The 16,233-nt window shown below is 40.6% G+C and overlaps 1 protein-coding gene across 4 annotated transcripts in view; it reads left to right on the top strand.

Moving 5' to 3' along the window:
* The window catches only part of SYK (spleen associated tyrosine kinase), an 86,449-nt gene that overhangs the window by 61,431 nt on the left and 8,785 nt on the right, over positions 1 to 16,233 (top strand). For all 4 annotated transcript variants that reach the window (XM_045021347.1, XM_045021348.1, XM_045021345.1 and 1 more), the window contains exons 7-10: positions 5,592 to 5,660; positions 11,658 to 11,745; positions 13,282 to 13,459; positions 15,662 to 15,871. In XM_045021347.1, the coding sequence (XP_044877282.1) occupies positions 5,592 to 5,660; positions 11,658 to 11,745; positions 13,282 to 13,459; positions 15,662 to 15,871 (545 nt within the window). The remainder of the gene's footprint in view (positions 1 to 5,591; positions 5,661 to 11,657; positions 11,746 to 13,281; positions 13,460 to 15,661; positions 15,872 to 16,233) is intronic.

Here is a 16,233-nt window from a genome sequence, read left to right as displayed (position 1 = left end):
CTAGCTTTTGTGCTGATGGTATGGTTGCTCAAGCTAATGACTGTAGCCTGCCATCCATTCCCTTCATCACAAAACACATCTACCTCTTACTGCAATGGTAAATTGTTCAAGTGGCATTTTCCACAGAGAAATAACCCCAGGAAATACTTTCATGAGAGTGAGAGAGATTTTTGTGAGAATACTGTCCCAATCTGCTATATCATCATACAATATCTGGATTTGGGCCAAGATTTCAAAAATAATTGTGGATGCTTGAATGTTCGGGTGCCAACTGAAGACACCTTAATATGGCCTGATTTTCAGAGGGTAGGAGGCCAGTGCTTTCTGAAAATCAGGCCTCTTTGACATATGCACCCAAAACCATTAACCATTTTTTAAAATCTTGGTCTTGAGGTTTGGATCCATACAACATATGTGTAACTAAAATTATATTCAAATGTGAAGTTTAAACATGTCAGCGGTACACAAATCATCTTATTTCCACAACCTTAATGGAGGCAGAACGTTAAAATTCAGCTTATGCAAGAACAGAAAATACTACCTATATGCTTGCAAGTGTATAAAGGAAAGGTAATCACTTGAAGCTCTATAAAGTGTTAGTTTATAGAAAAAAATTAGTTCTATTTTTTTATTCTATTAGCCGAATAATAGGTTAAATTGACCAATGTTGTGTGATCATGTAATGAAAGAACACAGGCCAAACTCTTCTCTCCGCTTCATCAGTGAAATTGCAGTGCAGCTCTAATTCTAGTTGTATCATTATAAGTTAACATTATTTATATCTCCATAGTTGTTCATGATTCTTTACATACTAATGACCTAGTCCTGCAAACACTTAAAAGTGTGTTTTTACTCATATGAATAGTCCCATTAAGTTTAAAAGGCCTGTTCACATGAGTAGAATTATACACATTCTTAGTGTTTTCAGGACTGGGGCTCAAAACACTAAAACTTCAAGGGACTTACAGATATAGACCTGAGTCTTCTGCCATGGAAGTGAATAGAAATTTTGCTATTGACCTCATTTGAAACAGTTTTGAAACAGTTTTGAGCCCTTTCTTAGACATATGGTAAAACAGCAAGGAAGGTTGGGGAGAACAAAGGGTTCAATGAGATAAGTGTTATGTGCATACCATGTTGGTTCCTTTTCTAAAATTATTGCCGTAAGAATATATTCTCAGTAATATATAATTTATAGACTTTTCTGTAATTAACATCTGAACATTGGCATTGCATTAACAGAGTTCCTTTTATGTTATTTCTTTGCCTTTTAATATAAAGGGAAAAAATAGAAAATTACATGGAATCCTATTATCTACAGCGCTCAAAAGGTTTACTTACCATAGCTGAATTCCACATGGGCATCCTTGTGGAGAAACAGTAACTCTTAAACTGTTCAGCTGACCACTTATGCAGCAGTTCTTATATACAGAGTTTAATTAAAAAGTAATTCAAACTGCACAGATAGAAATGCATACTCAGAAGAATAAATAACAATTGCAAACACTGATGTAGACCATGTAGAATCTGCAGTTAACTATCTACTTGATTCCAATATACCATTTTCATAGCATGCTAGCTCTGTTCTAAGATCAGAGTTTTCAGAAATCCTGGAGCATTATATCCCTTTAATTTTACAAAGTTGGATAGCAAAGAGCTCCTCCCCTTACCTGCCTCTTCCTTTTTAACTATGGCAGCCAAATCCACTCCCCTCCTCCCACAGACCGGATTCTTCCTGCCTGCCAGCCAGCATACAGACCAAGTCCTTCCTCCTTCCTCACCAGCTAGAGAGCCAACAGGGTCTCCTCACCTAAGCAGATTTGCCTCTGCTTCTCCACCTTCTCTCATACTCCTTATTCCATATAGTTCTGCCTTCCTCTCCCTGTCCTGCTCCAACAAGCCCCTATCACCTGCCTATCTTTGTCCTGGCACCCTTCTTCCTACCCTACCCTGTTACTGCTGCTTCCCTTAGTCCCTGGTCTTTTTATTTTTTACTCCTCATCTGGCCTCATGTTACTAGTCATCCCCTCAACCTTCTTCTTCTCCCCCACTTGCTATTCTGATCCACCTTTACCCCTGTGCAGAATCATGCCCCCCCCCATGCCAGTAGCCCTTCTTAGTTGCTGTCACTTTCCCACTCCTCACTCTGGTCTTGAATTCTCTAGATACAAAAACCAGCAATGAGGAAGTTACCAAAAGGAGTGGTATCTTTTGTGTGACAGATGTATTTAATCATGAAGTAGAACAGGGAGGTTTGGGTCTGAAAATAGCTGGGCAGCCAATTGAGCTGTAGAAGAAGCTGACATTTTTCTTTCCATGATACTCCTATTTTAAACCTGCAAGCACATTTTTCTTTGGCCCATATCTTTAAATAACAACACTAGCCTCTACTTTGAAAGAGAGAAAGCTACATAGAATGCTGGACTCAATTTAGCATAAATACCAATGGTGACCTATAAAACAAAGCGGAGGTGCTCAGAGCAGGAGATTTAATGTGCTACAAGAGAATATTATCTGGAGAGACCCTTATCTAGTGCCCGCTATTCCACAAAAAACATTCACAGTCAATATACATATCTGAATGGAATTCTTCCCAAATACATGCATCAATGACTGCCCTAAACATGACTCTACAGTCAGAGATATCATCCTTTGCTTCTTAGACTTGGCTATTGCCTGAGCTAGGCTGATTAGGGGTAGAGTGGGAAAAACTTTTCAACTGAAACTATAGGCAGAACCCAGCCAAAAACACTTAATGAATTTGTGTCCATTTTGCTAAATGTTTTGTTTTGACATTTTCAAAATTAAATACTTTGACTTTTCAATTTTTAAATGACTTTTCATGTTATTTAAAAAAAAATTAAAAAGGAAAAAAACTCATTTGATCCAAAATGAAGTTCATTTTAGATCAAACAAAATGTTTAGTTTGACCCAAAATGATTTTTTTAACTTTTTTGACTTGCCGAAAACTTCCAAAAAACTGTTTTCATGTCAACCTGAAAAAATAAATTTATTGCCAGTGAACAAAAAAAAATCTATTCAGATATTTCTGATTAAATGGCCCCAGCTTGTCTTGGAAAAGGCACCCAGAAATAAAGTTGTGTGGAATGTATGGAGATAGATAACCAATGCAGGAAGAAGATGGAATAGCCATTGCTGTGTTCACAAGACAAGCCTCCAGTAGTCCCAATATTTCTTAGCTCATGAGAGTGAAGATCACAATTGATGGTTTCAGAGAAGCTACTTGTGTTTATAGTTCATCCTCTGGAGCGTCAATGACTAACAGAGCAGTAGGGTCTCCTGTAACGTTATCACTAGGCCACCAGACAAGATGTCAAAATCCAGTCCTCTCTTCTGCCACACTGAGGTCTCCTTTGCAATGAAACCAGAGCAGACAGGGGAGACAGGGTGTTGGAAGGCTGTACAAGAGGTACATGTACCACACCGAGCATGAAGCCCTGCTCATCATCCCCATATGTAGCAGTACTCCACCGAAGAGTTGGGCAGGGTAGGAACATTTCCTTCCCATCATATAAGGGGACCTTAAGTAAACTTCTTCAGCCACTGGTTCTACCACCTTGGGGATGATTCCTTCACCCTGAGCATCTTCCCAAAACCTTGATCAAGGATTTAGACCAGGAGATGAGTTTAGGATTTGAGATCAGTCACTACCAATACAGAGAAGCAACAAGTCTAGAGCATCCAGATTTCAGCAACCGTCATCTATCCAAGTATTGTTATATTCATATATTTATATAGTAGTTACCATGCACTAGACATGTAAGTTCTAGGTCCAAACCTAATTAGTTGAGTGCCAGTTTATTTAGACTGATACTGCCATCCTCCAACTTCTAAAAAATATTCATCTTGGGATGCATTTTTATGTCTGCAGTACTATCATGTGAGTTAGTTGTTATTAGCTCTAAAGCCTTACAAACTGCTGCACAGGCATCGGGTCAAAAGTTAAGGAGTGACTGTTACAAGAAATGTGTGATGAACAGCACTCACCCTACACAAAAACTCTAAACGCTTTAGAAGATATATTCATTTGTTGCAGGATAACTAGAAAGTTCCCAAAGGTTTTTGATCCCATATGGAAAGAGAACATTGTCAGATTAAGGAAAATAACCGATTTAATATGCAATTTTAAAAATCTTGGAACTTTGGAATTTCAATCCTAAAATTTGTCTCATACCATACAGCACCCATTCCTGAAATAGGAATATGTACATGTAGGCCGAGTTTGATGTTTTAAAACAAAGCTGCGTTTTTTAGTTGTCTGAAAGCAAACGATCCTTTTAAAAAGAAACCTTTTGGGGGAAATACAGCTGACAGACTCTTTTTAAATAATAAGATAACTCAAAATTAATTATTTGAAAAGTTCTAAACCTTCAACCTCAAAAGTAAGTTCTGAAACTGTTTTACGTGACTGAAAAGGGGCGTCAAAGTGCCATATCAACTGTAAGTGCGTAATTGTTAGGACAACACAATACTACTTCAAACATTTAAATGTGTGCTCTTTGTCCCTGTTTAGTCCTAAATGGCTTTCTCTAAGAAATAATCAGTCACATAAGGCTAATCAGCTATCATAACATACTTGCCAAACAACATACACCTCTACCCCGATATAACGTGAGCCGATATAACGCGGTAAAGCAGCACTCCAGGGGGGCAGGGCTGTGCACTCCGGTGGATCAAAGCAAGTTCGATATAACACGGTTTCACCTATAATGCGGTAAGATTTTTTGGCTCCCGAGGACAGCGTTATATCGAGGTAGCAGTGTCTTTGCTTTTGTTTTCAATGAATTTATATAGACAAGACTGCATTTGTGGAAATCAAAATCTATTGGTTTGTTGTTTTTTTCCCCAAAAAACACTGTTTTGAGTTCAATTCAGCTTATGTAGTTGTTTTTTTTTTAAATAACCATCTTATGTTAATTCTAAAACCAAGGTGTGCTTCAAATTGATAGCCGTATTAACCTTAATACATTATAAGTGGAGTATTATCTGCTTCACATTGGTAAATCCTGCTTATTTAGGGAATAAGAATTTCCTAGTAGTAGTGGAAGAGGTTTACTGTGTGACTGACTGGGAAAAAAGCCTACTTGTTTTTGATTTATAACTGTAGTCAAATTTGCATTTTGTATTTCTGCAAACTTTGGTGTATTTTCCAACTTTGGAAATTCTATACAATACTAAGGACTAAATTTTGCTGTACATGCATGGAACCTCACTAAAAATAGTGGGATTGCAAGAGTGTAACTGGAAGCAGAATTTATCCCAATGATGCTAGTCAACATGCAACAGTTGTGTTTTTCTCCTTTATGTTGGGATATAATGATTTCTAAAGGAGATATTTGGAAGGGGAGGGAGTGATATGGTTTAGGGAAGATCTGTTGGAGATTTTACATGTTACTTTTGCATACTTTTTGATTCAGCATAATAATTTAAAAGTATACTTAGACACAGAGTAGAGAAAATACCAGGAATGTTTTGGAAGGTTGTTCTTGTAAAAGTACATCTGTTTATAAATTACCATTAGATATTTTCCTGACACATTTACTGTTCCTCTTTGACATTATGGTTTCTAGACTTGGTCAACAGGTGGAATTATCTCAAGACTCAAATCGTACACCTTTCCAAAGCCTGGCAGCAAAAAGGTGCATAATACAGTCTTTGTAGGTTTTTGAATGAGTGAAAAGACTTACCCACACTTGGCTAACCTCACTTCTTTTCTGGCTTCCTGATACTAAGCATGTGTCTGGCTACTAACAATTTAGTCATGTAGATTTGATAATCTTTTTGCTTCTAATCCTTGTTTTATCTAATCACAAATCATATGCACAAATGTGGTCTTGGTTAATTGAATCAAACCAATGCCTGATCCTTAGCAACGGTAAAAGATTGTTTTTGTGTTTTTAGATAACTTAATTCCTCACATCCAGAAATGTTAGCACTGTTTTCAGTATGCCTGAGATACTTTAGAAAATAATAAATTATACTAGTACAAAATTATATTTCTAATGTAAACAATTACTAGCCATCAGAAAATTGGCTTGCTTTATGTATTAGTGAATACATTTAGGATCAAATATTCAAACAACCACTAAAATGCTTCTGCAGAACTTATGTGCACAGATCATGTCATTATGTCTTGGGGTTGATCATGCATTGTGCAAGTGCAGTGTTGCAAGAATAAGCACAATAAGTAGGTGGGGGGGGGTCTGGAGAACTCAATCTTGCATTAAAGGGAATACTCCTACATGGCCAATAAATTATTGCTGCACAGTGATAGGTATAGAAGCAAATTCTCAAGCACATTCCTAATGGCTTCATTGCATATTGAGAATAACACTTATGTCCTTTCTTTCACCCACACCTCACCCTTTTTTTAATGCTATGTTCTTGAGAGTAAAGAAGCAGACACTAAAGATGCTTGAGATTTACTCCTGGTCAATGTGGAGAACTATGCTTAGTGCTTACCTTATTTGTCATGCTGGAGCACGAACAACCTTTGCTCTCTGCTGGGCACCATGTAAGGACTTGCAGAAAAAGGCCTTGTTGTAGATGCCTCATTTGCATGCACATGTGCTTGTTTGTGTGCACAATACTTATGGACACAGATTTTAAAGCCCATTTGAAAATTTGCCCATGATGTTGCATATGAGGAGTGTATGGGTGTATGTTGGTTTTTTTTATTACAGTATTGTTGGTTAATAAGTTCCTTGGGGTCTGAATTCTTGCCAGGTATAGATGGGGGGAAAAAAGCCATCTTGGTCACTGCTGCTATCTAATCATCTAGTATTAGATAGGGATCAAAATAGACCCCAGATTGTGCTCCCACATCACAAAAAACAGCCTCTGTAAGAGAAATTATAATGTTTCACAAATCTTCCAGTTGCTTCCCCAAATTTAATAACATCCCACAAATCTTCTCCAAATTGAGCCTCAGCAAGCTTACCTTCCCCTAGACTTCAATCTCTGGTAGACACAGACAAGTGTTTGCCTACATGCACTGGATCAGAGGGACCTAGAGGTAGATTGTCAGCATGCTGGCAATGCCATTTATCCTCAGTACTTGCCACCCACCTCTCATCCACCTCCCCAGTAGGCTCACATGCACACAGGATCATAGGGGATGTAGAATGGAACTCTGCAGAGAGCACCATCAGGATATAACAGTAGTTGCTGGACATCACCGGGTCTATAAGAACTCAGCAACAAAAGACTTTAGCCAACCAATAGCATCCTTATCTGTTCCTTCTTCAGCAAGTCAATACACCTTCTAATCAGTGGTATTGCAGGCAGATTACGCTACCATCATTGACTCCAGACTTTCATTTTACGTGAATATCAACCATCCTAACCAATGCATTAATTGTGTTTCATAAGACAAAGTATTGTTGTATTATCTTATATTTCATAGAAAAGTCTGTGTCCAAGAATTTAAGAAAGAGATATTCAAAGGCAGAAATGGGAGTTAGATGCACCAAACTCCTGTTGGCTTTAAGTGGAAGTTGGGCATATAACTCTAATTTCTGCCTTTGAAAATTTCTCCTTGAAAAATTTCCTTCAACATGCAGTCCCTTAAGAGGCTAAAGACATTCTTGTTTTGCCACATTTATTCTTTCAGAACTAAACTTCTAGCACCAATGGCTGGCTAATACACAACAGTTCAGGATTTCTTCTCACTCCTTCAGAAACAAGTGTGTGTGTGTGTGTGTGTGTGTGTGGTTATCAGGCAGGATCTTGCCAGTTTACAGATTGACAGCCCAGAATCAAACTACCTTGTGAGATTTGGGCTGAAAATGTGGACTGTTCCAGGGAAACTACAACTCTGTTCACTGTGGCAATATAATACATGTTAAATTACAGACAGAGAACCTCTCCTCTGAAATACCTGCCTTTCAATGCTACTATATATTTACTAATGTTTTCTCTAGTCTATTGTTAAAAGTTCTAAGTGATAGTGCTTCCACTACTTCCCTTGGAAGACTGTTCCCCCAGTGGGATACATCTATTGTGAGAAAGCTTTTCCTTCTTGCTAAATTTCCCTTTCTCAGTTTCATGCCACAACTCCTGGTGATCCCAGTAAGAACCAGCATTTGATGGAAGATTATGGAATCCTAGTGGTATGATCATACATTGATCTCCAGAAGCTGCCACATGGCAGCTACAACCATATTAATTACTGTACTCCAGTCTCTCTCATGCACTTTGTGACAGTGGAAGGTAAATATTGTGGGGGAAAATGGGGTAGAATTAAATAATAAGACTTCTGTTGTCTTCAAAGGGTGCAGAACATAGGCCCAAATGTGCAAAGTGAGTGGATCTCAAGTTAGTGCTAGTAAAGGCAGCCTTGTCTTGTGACACATATGGATTGCAGAATCATATTTTGAGAGGTTGTTGTGCAGCAAAATAATGTCTGGTGGCTGCAGTATAGCATCATACCAAATAGTCTGTACTTTTGTGTGGCTGTTGTGAAGACAACTGCAGTCCTGGAGAGCAGTTTTTGTTATTTTACGCACATATTTGTAAGGAAAGCCTGATATTTTTAGGAAATGGGAGGTAGCTTCTGAAACCTGATTTTGATAGCCATTTAACATTACGTATCTGAGTACTCAACAATAATGCAAGTTTTAAGATGATGCAAAATTACAACCCATGCTCAAAAATTAACATACTGAGCTGGAGGTCAAAGTTTATTTCGACATCATTAATTAGGAAGATTATTATTTCTCCTTAATTACATCCAGAAGTTTCTAGATTGTGCATTTTAAAAAGTTAAAAAATAGATCGTTTGATTTTATATCTTAATGTCAAACCAAAATGTTTCCTGGTAGCTTCTTTGGTGACTCAAAATAGCTCAAACATTCATTTAAAGTCAAGTTTAGACAAAGGAAGTCCAAGTCACCTGGCAAAAAAGAAAATTTAAATCAACTAGTGCCATCTAGTGGGGGCTAACATGTCTTAGACGTGTCTGGTGTTTGTTTAGCTAGTCTGAGTGCTAACCTGTTGGATTTTGGGTTATGAATATTAGTAAGTGAAAGAGGCAGAATACTTCCATATATAAATTTAGATCAGGTACAAATCGAATATCTTACTAATTATCAAAATGCAAAAATAATTACTTTTTTAATCTTTCATAACTTTACCTCTTTATGATTCAGGCTCCAGGTTTGTCTTACTATCAAGCAATTATTTGGCTCATAGTTTCAATCAGCAAGTTCCAGTCCACTAGAAATTCTGAGCTTGTCATTTTTAAGCCCTTTCCCCATTTATATCACATTTCTCCTGAGTTTCTGTTCGAGGAAAAAAAATTGTGCATAAAATCTTTGCTCATCTAAAAGGCAAAGAGGTCTGCTGAATTTAGCAGCAGCAATAACTCCCTGTTATGCAAACACAATTGTACAAGCTCTAGAGAACATTCAGCCAATCATGAAAAGAAATAAAATGAGAATGCCATGCTGCATTGGTTATCTGGGAGCTACAGCTATGGCAAAAGGGCTTTACTTAATCATGACTATAGAAAAGATTTCCTGCAAAGGCTTTTAAAGTAAGCATCAGGGAACATTTCAAGGCATTGGGTTCACAACTTTCCATGCTTAGCACAATCATACAAATCCAGTGTAGTGCTGGGCACCCTCAACTCCCACTGAACAACTTCCAACTGTAAGTTGCAGGCATGTGACAATGGCAACCTCGCCCAAGGTAGTCTGCAGCCCATGGTCCCCAGACAATTTGGCCAGACCCACACATCTTTGGGTAAATGTTTTATTTGCTGTGCTAAGTAACAATTCCTAGTGTAAGCAGGACAAAAAGGAGCTATTTTTAAAATGCCACTGTTTCTCTGAAATTGAAGAGCCCACCTCTGCTATGCATTTCAGAACTCCTCGCTTCCAACTTTGCTGCAAATGCTGCACTGCCAAAAGAAGAAACATCCTTCCCAAGCAGCCTCTCTACAACTTTTCTGGGCAATGGCCCCCTTTTTTCCACCCTTCTCTTCCATGCCTCTTTTGACTGGATCATTTATAGCCTGCTCTAATTTGTGCTTGTTTGCATATGGTCCTAAGGGGACACTCCAGCCGCCTGGACAAACCAGATTGTGAAATGTTCTGGGCATTTCTGATGTAGCCTACCATGCCCCAACACCGCGGGGGGGGGGGGGGAGAGGGAATATAGACCTACTATGCTGGTACAGTGACACAAATGGACCATGATAGACCTGAGGAGATCAAGCTAGCCCATTATTTGGAGCTTGCTCTACAAGTTTATATAGTAAAACCTTTTCTGTATACCCGATTGGGCAAAATTATTTCTTTAGGTTTTGGTTGGCAATACCTCCTGAACGATGGCTGCTTTTCTTATGAAATGCTATGACTGAGAGGTATAAAAGATAGTGTACCAGTTAATGGATCTGAACTCCTTAGTATTTCTGAAGTTCTGTTTATCCTAACTTGAAAACTATGGCTGTTTTGTTTGTGCCATCAAAAATAAAAGTTGCAGGTATAAAGAGAGCTTTTAAAAACAGTAATATATTTCAATATGTACAAAACATGCCATCTACTGTCTTTCAAGTACAATATATTTGTTATATATTGGATCCTTGCAAACATTTCTTAGTGTCTGAGTATCTCTAGCTGAATAACTCACTTCTAAGAATGTGAATTCCATTGGTTGGCTTATACCATTCAAAGCCATCTTTCATATTATTGCTACAACATCAGCTATGATCTTTTCAGAGAATAGAAGAAATCTAGGGCTCAACTGCAAGGTAACTGGTTGTGGCTGCTGGATCCTGAAGCTGGTTCTATAACAGTCCCAGAATAGATTTAGAGCAGCCTGGGGATTTATCTAATCTAGGTTGGCTGCCTATGGCCCCAAAGGGGCCATCTACCAGCCAAGGATCACTGGAACACACTTCACACCAGCCATATTCTCTCCCAGCCCTAGCACTCCCCTACAGCAAAGTTTGCAGTGGGGGTGGCGTAACTGGCTCTACATCTGCTGGAGATTCCCCCATCCTGGAAAGGTAGGGTGAGTTTCTGACCCCTTTGTGCAATGAGACAAGCACAAAGGGGACTGAGTAGGGCACAGAATCTGGCCCATAATTTTTTATTGCCTAAGAGTATTAGTCATCTCTATCTACCTTTGTTTTCCTCAAAATAGTGGAATTGAAGCCATTTCTACAATATGTGCATTGACGATATATATAGATATAGATTTTTTTTTTGTGCTCAGAATTTCTGTATGGCCTGGGTTTGGAAAGACTTAATTAGGGGGTAAAAAAAATAAAGAAAAATATTGAGGATTTCCAGTATTACACTGAAATAGGATTTGAAAACTGCATGTAAATTAAAATGACCACAGGATAAGATTTGTGCATGAACCATTAAAGTTAATTCTCTCAGAATCAATGCTCTGAAATATTTGCAGTACCTTGTTCTGCTTTAGCAGCATGTGTTTTATTTGGCCTGCATATTTACTCAAGCAATAACCTGAAGAATGAGAGAAGCTTGGTTTGACCCCTTTCTTACTCTCTCATTCTCCACCTACATCTTTCTAGCATTCATTATGCCATAACCTCCTGAAAAAAAATGCTTTCAAAGGAACCATTTCTTAAGCAAACTGAAAAATTCTATTTGTGTGTGCTGCAGTTTCATCAATCCATTCCTCATGATGATTCAGCATCTTTTAATCCTTATGTGCTGCAGAGGACGAGAGCTCTAATGGGAGCTGAACAAGGTAGGCAGAGATATGTTATGTAAATACCAAAACCTTTACCTCTCCCTGCCAATAGTAATCGCTACCAAGCCCAGACATACAGCGGATCCTTCCTTCTTCTCTCCCTTTCCCATGGCTCCTTGACACATAGTCTGAGGTTGCATGGAACCCCACTACATTCTCCACTCTCTTCCCGTGAGCAGCAACACATTGACACAGCATCCCGGTCAGAGGAGTTGGTACAATATGAATAACAGTATGGGGGTGCTTTAGTGAGAGCCTGTTTTCCCTCTTTGGGCATTAACAGCCCAGGGCTCAGTGCTGACATAATGTCCTTTACATATGGATAAGAGCTCTGACAGATAATTCAGTGTTTGTTCAGTAACAGCGTTGCTGTCAACTTTTAAAATTTGTGAACATTTCAACAAATGTAGACATTTCAAACCATTTAAAAATCTACTTGCATCCGACAAAGTGGGTATTCACCCACGGAAGCTCATGCTCCAGAATGTCTGTTAGTCTATAAGGTGCCACAGGATTCTTTGCTGCTTTTAAAAATGATTACTACTTATGGGCTAGATTCTACCACATGCATCTTCAGGCATGTTAGATGGATGAAGAGGGGCTCTGCAGCATCTGGAACCTGAGGAAAGTTTCCCCAACAGTGCTCCTGCACATGCCTGCTATACCACTCTTGAAAAAGAGTGCAGAATATTATACACGTGCACACACACACCCTTAAAGTTTGAGACCTTAGGTTGTAGAGGTGCAAGTGGTCGCCTAATTTGGTTTCCAGAATCTTCATCGCCAGTCATGATGTAAAAGAAGGAAAGAATCCAACTTGGACTTTCGGATGCCAGGTTGATCAGGGTTGGCAGTTAGTAAAATATCATGTTCCTTTTAAACAGAGAAAATTAGATCTGTGTTTATTGTCAGAATGATTTCCAGAAGTGCATGATGCCAGTTTTACCAGAAAAGCACTGGTTTTTTTTTTAAGTTGATGACTGTGTATATTTATGTGGAATGGGAAGGGTAACAGCATACAAATAAGATGTCACCATATAAATGAACTTTTTCCCAAGGTTACGCAATCTATCAGAATATGAGCCCAGGCTAACATTTACGATGACACATACAGCAGAGTACTTCCACAAGGAAATTCTTCACTTATTTGTAACATTCTATTTATTTTTGAGTATACAAAGCTGTAAAAAAAATTGCACATCAGTGTGCCAACAAGGACAGTGCAGGTAGTGATGACAAATGCTACACTTTCTGCTGCTGGTGGTGGTAGAAAGGAAAATAAGTTGATAAAAAGATGAGGTAGATTACCATTCTTGCCCCCAATGCCCCCCCAATTTGAGGAGTGCCATGTGTGTATGAAGCTATCAGTAGCTGGGCTTTTTTTAAGCAAATACTCATACATCTAAACCAAAGGTATGAGTGACAATTCTGATCACCTACACTGTGAATACAGTAGGTGTGAAAGCACGAACTACCATAAGTAACAGACATACTTCCTGTAATTTGGTAACTTGTTCATTGGTTGAAATGCAGGAGATCAGAGGGATGCCTTGCCCATGGACACAGAAGTCTATGAAAGTCCATATGCAGATCCAGAGGAGATAAAACCAAAAAATGTCTCACTAGACAGAAAAATGCTGTCTCTGGATGAAGGAGAACTTGGCTCTGGTAACTTTGGTACTGTAAAGAAAGGCCTCTATATGATGAAAAAGTAAGCTTTTTTTTTTTTACTACCATTTCATTCAGAGTGACAAAATGTTTTACATACAGTAACTGAGGGTGCAATTCACACACATTTCTCCCTCTGTGTCCAAAAATCTAAGCTTCATGTACTCCCCAGGGGGGTGCGGTCATGGTATTGCCACCTCACTTCTGTGCTGCTTTCAGAGCTGGGCAGCTGGAGAGTGGCAGCTGTTGGCTGGGCACCCAACTCTGAAGGCAGCACCACTGTCAGCAGCAGCACAGAAGTGAGGTGGCATGGTATGGGGGGGGGAGGGTTCATTGCTTTTTGTGGGGGGCCAGGGCCGGCCTTATGGGTGGGCAATGTGGGTGACCACCCATGGTGCCATGGTCAGGTGAGTGACATGGTCACTGCGCACACACACACACACACACGCACACACAGAGCCAGCGCAAGGTCCCTTTAACCCCCATGTGCTGGGCTCAGAGCCAGGGAGGGGCAGGGCTGGGGGAGCTCCCACTTTGTGCCAGGCTCCAGCTGCTAGTCCTAGCTGGGCTGGGCAGGGATAGTACTTTCTTTTCCCCCACACAGGCTGCTCCTGGGGCTGGGTCAAACCCAACTCCAGGAAGCTCCGCGGCTGCTAGCTGGGAGCCCAGCTCTGAAGTCTGCGCTGCCACCAGCAGCAGCACAGAAACGAGGGTGGCAATACCGCGTCCCCCCCACAGTAGCCTTGCAACTGCCCCCCTCTTTTGGATCAGGACCGGTGTTCCCTCTAACTTTTCCCACCTATGTGCGGAATGAATTTTGTTATGCGCACCAATATGGAGGGGATGTGTGACACATCCCCTCCATATTGGTGCACATAACAAAATTCATGTGGTGGGGAGTGGGGCCGAGGGGTTTGGAGTATGAGAGGGGGCTCAGTGCTGGGGCAGAGGGTTGGGTGCAGGGGTGTGAGGGCTCCAGCTGGGGGTGTGGGCTCTGGGGTTGGGCTGGGGCTGAGGGGCTCAGGGCTGGGGCAGAGGGTTGGGTTCAGGGGGTGAGGGCTCTGGGGTGGGGCTGGGGATGAAGGGTTTGGGGTGCAGGAGGGTGCTCCAGAGCTATGGTGGGGAGAGAGGACTCCCCCCAGCTCTTTCTCCCTGCAGCAGCACCTGGGCTGGAGGGGAGAGACACGTCTCCCTGCTGCTGCAGCAATGGGGCTGGAGCCACAGGATAGGCGCCTCTCCCCTGCCAGGCCAGGTCAGGGCTGGGTTCAGGCCGGGGAGGGATGCCACAGCAGTCCAAGCTGGGGCTGGGTTCAGGCTCGGAAAGGGGTGCCATGGCAGATTGGGGGCTGGGCTAGGTTCGGGGCAGAGGAGGGGTGCCCCTCCCCCGGCCACAGCAGGTCCCCAGGCAGGTTCTCTGAGCACTGTGCAGCGCTAAGAAGGCTACTGTGCAGATTACGGGGAATTTAGGTTGGGAGCCCAATGATTACAACACTGTGAACTTTCAGATTTAAATATCTGGAACTGTGAAATTTACAATTTTAAAAATCCTATGGTAATCCTACCAAAATGGACCGTGTATTCGTTGGGCCCAAATTATGACCATTCACCACTGTTCTCCAGACAATGCCTTTCCCGTTCAATTGCACGTGCTCTAAGTTACAGCAGCCTTCCCTGACTGCCCTGTCTGCCACCGTGCTGACTAGAGTCTCTGGAGCGCTACATACTCCTGCCTTGCCATCCACACACCAGTCCCACCCACCACAACACCATATCAACATGCCCCTTTACCAGGGCTTATGAAGTGGTCCTTGGAAGGCAGCCTTATAGCTATTTTCCATGTGCCTGCACCAGGGAAATCCTCCCCCAGCCAGACACAGGGCTTTCAGGGCCCCTTCATGCTGCTTCAGACCCTTTATCCAATGTAAAGGGGCCAGAGTGGGAATGAGGATCTTGCAGTTGTTTATAAGACCCTTCTCGTGGATGTGTGTGCATTTTTCCTATGATTCCTTCAGTTCTATCTTTCATTCAGCTGTCTTCACCCATTGTAAGAGATACTCTTGTTACACTTTTTTGCCTTTCAGTGCCAAAAATAATTCAAAAGTCCCAATTATATCACCACTTCTAATCTCCACTATAAACCTAGAAGTGTCAAAGTCGGTGTGCAGTAACACTTGAGAAATTTGTGTTTATGTGCAAGTTAGAATTTTTGTTACAAGTAATACTACAACTGGACTTTCTTTTATAGGGGTGCCAAGTCAGTAGCTGTAAAAATTCTTAAGAATGAGAATAATGATCCAGCCATAAAGGATGAATTACTGAGAGAAGCCAACGTAATGCAGCAACTGGATAACCCATACATTGTCAGAATGATAGGCATATGTGAAGCTGAGTCCTGGATGTTAGTAATGGAGATGGCGGAACTTGGACCATTAAATAAATTTTTGCAGAAAAACCGGTATGTTGGCTTTGAGTACGTTTTATACGGTTTTGTCAAAAAAGGAAATGAGATTGGTATGTTCTTTTTTTTTTTTTTTTAAATTGAATACTAATGAAAAGGGCTCCTTTCTTAAATCTACAGTGTGGAAGGCTACTGTAAGACTCCTATGTATCAAACATTTTCTGATGAAACTGCCACATTTTTTAATGAATGAAACATTTCCAAATGCCTCACTATCAATGGCCTGTTGATCTGAGAATACAACTCTTATTTTTGTTCAGGAGCCACTTCTGTCATCAGTTCTAATTAAAGCTTATTAAAACATAAATGAACATGACGACCCATATGATGCGAGGAAGGTCATTTAATGAATTTGTACA

Source organism: Mauremys mutica, chromosome 6 (assembly GCF_020497125.1).
Source record: "Mauremys mutica isolate MM-2020 ecotype Southern chromosome 6, ASM2049712v1, whole genome shotgun sequence".
Lineage (NCBI taxonomy): Eukaryota > Metazoa > Chordata > Testudines > Geoemydidae > Mauremys > Mauremys mutica.
Note: the sequence above shows the minus strand (reverse complement) of the source record. Positions and strands in the feature narration are given on the sequence as shown.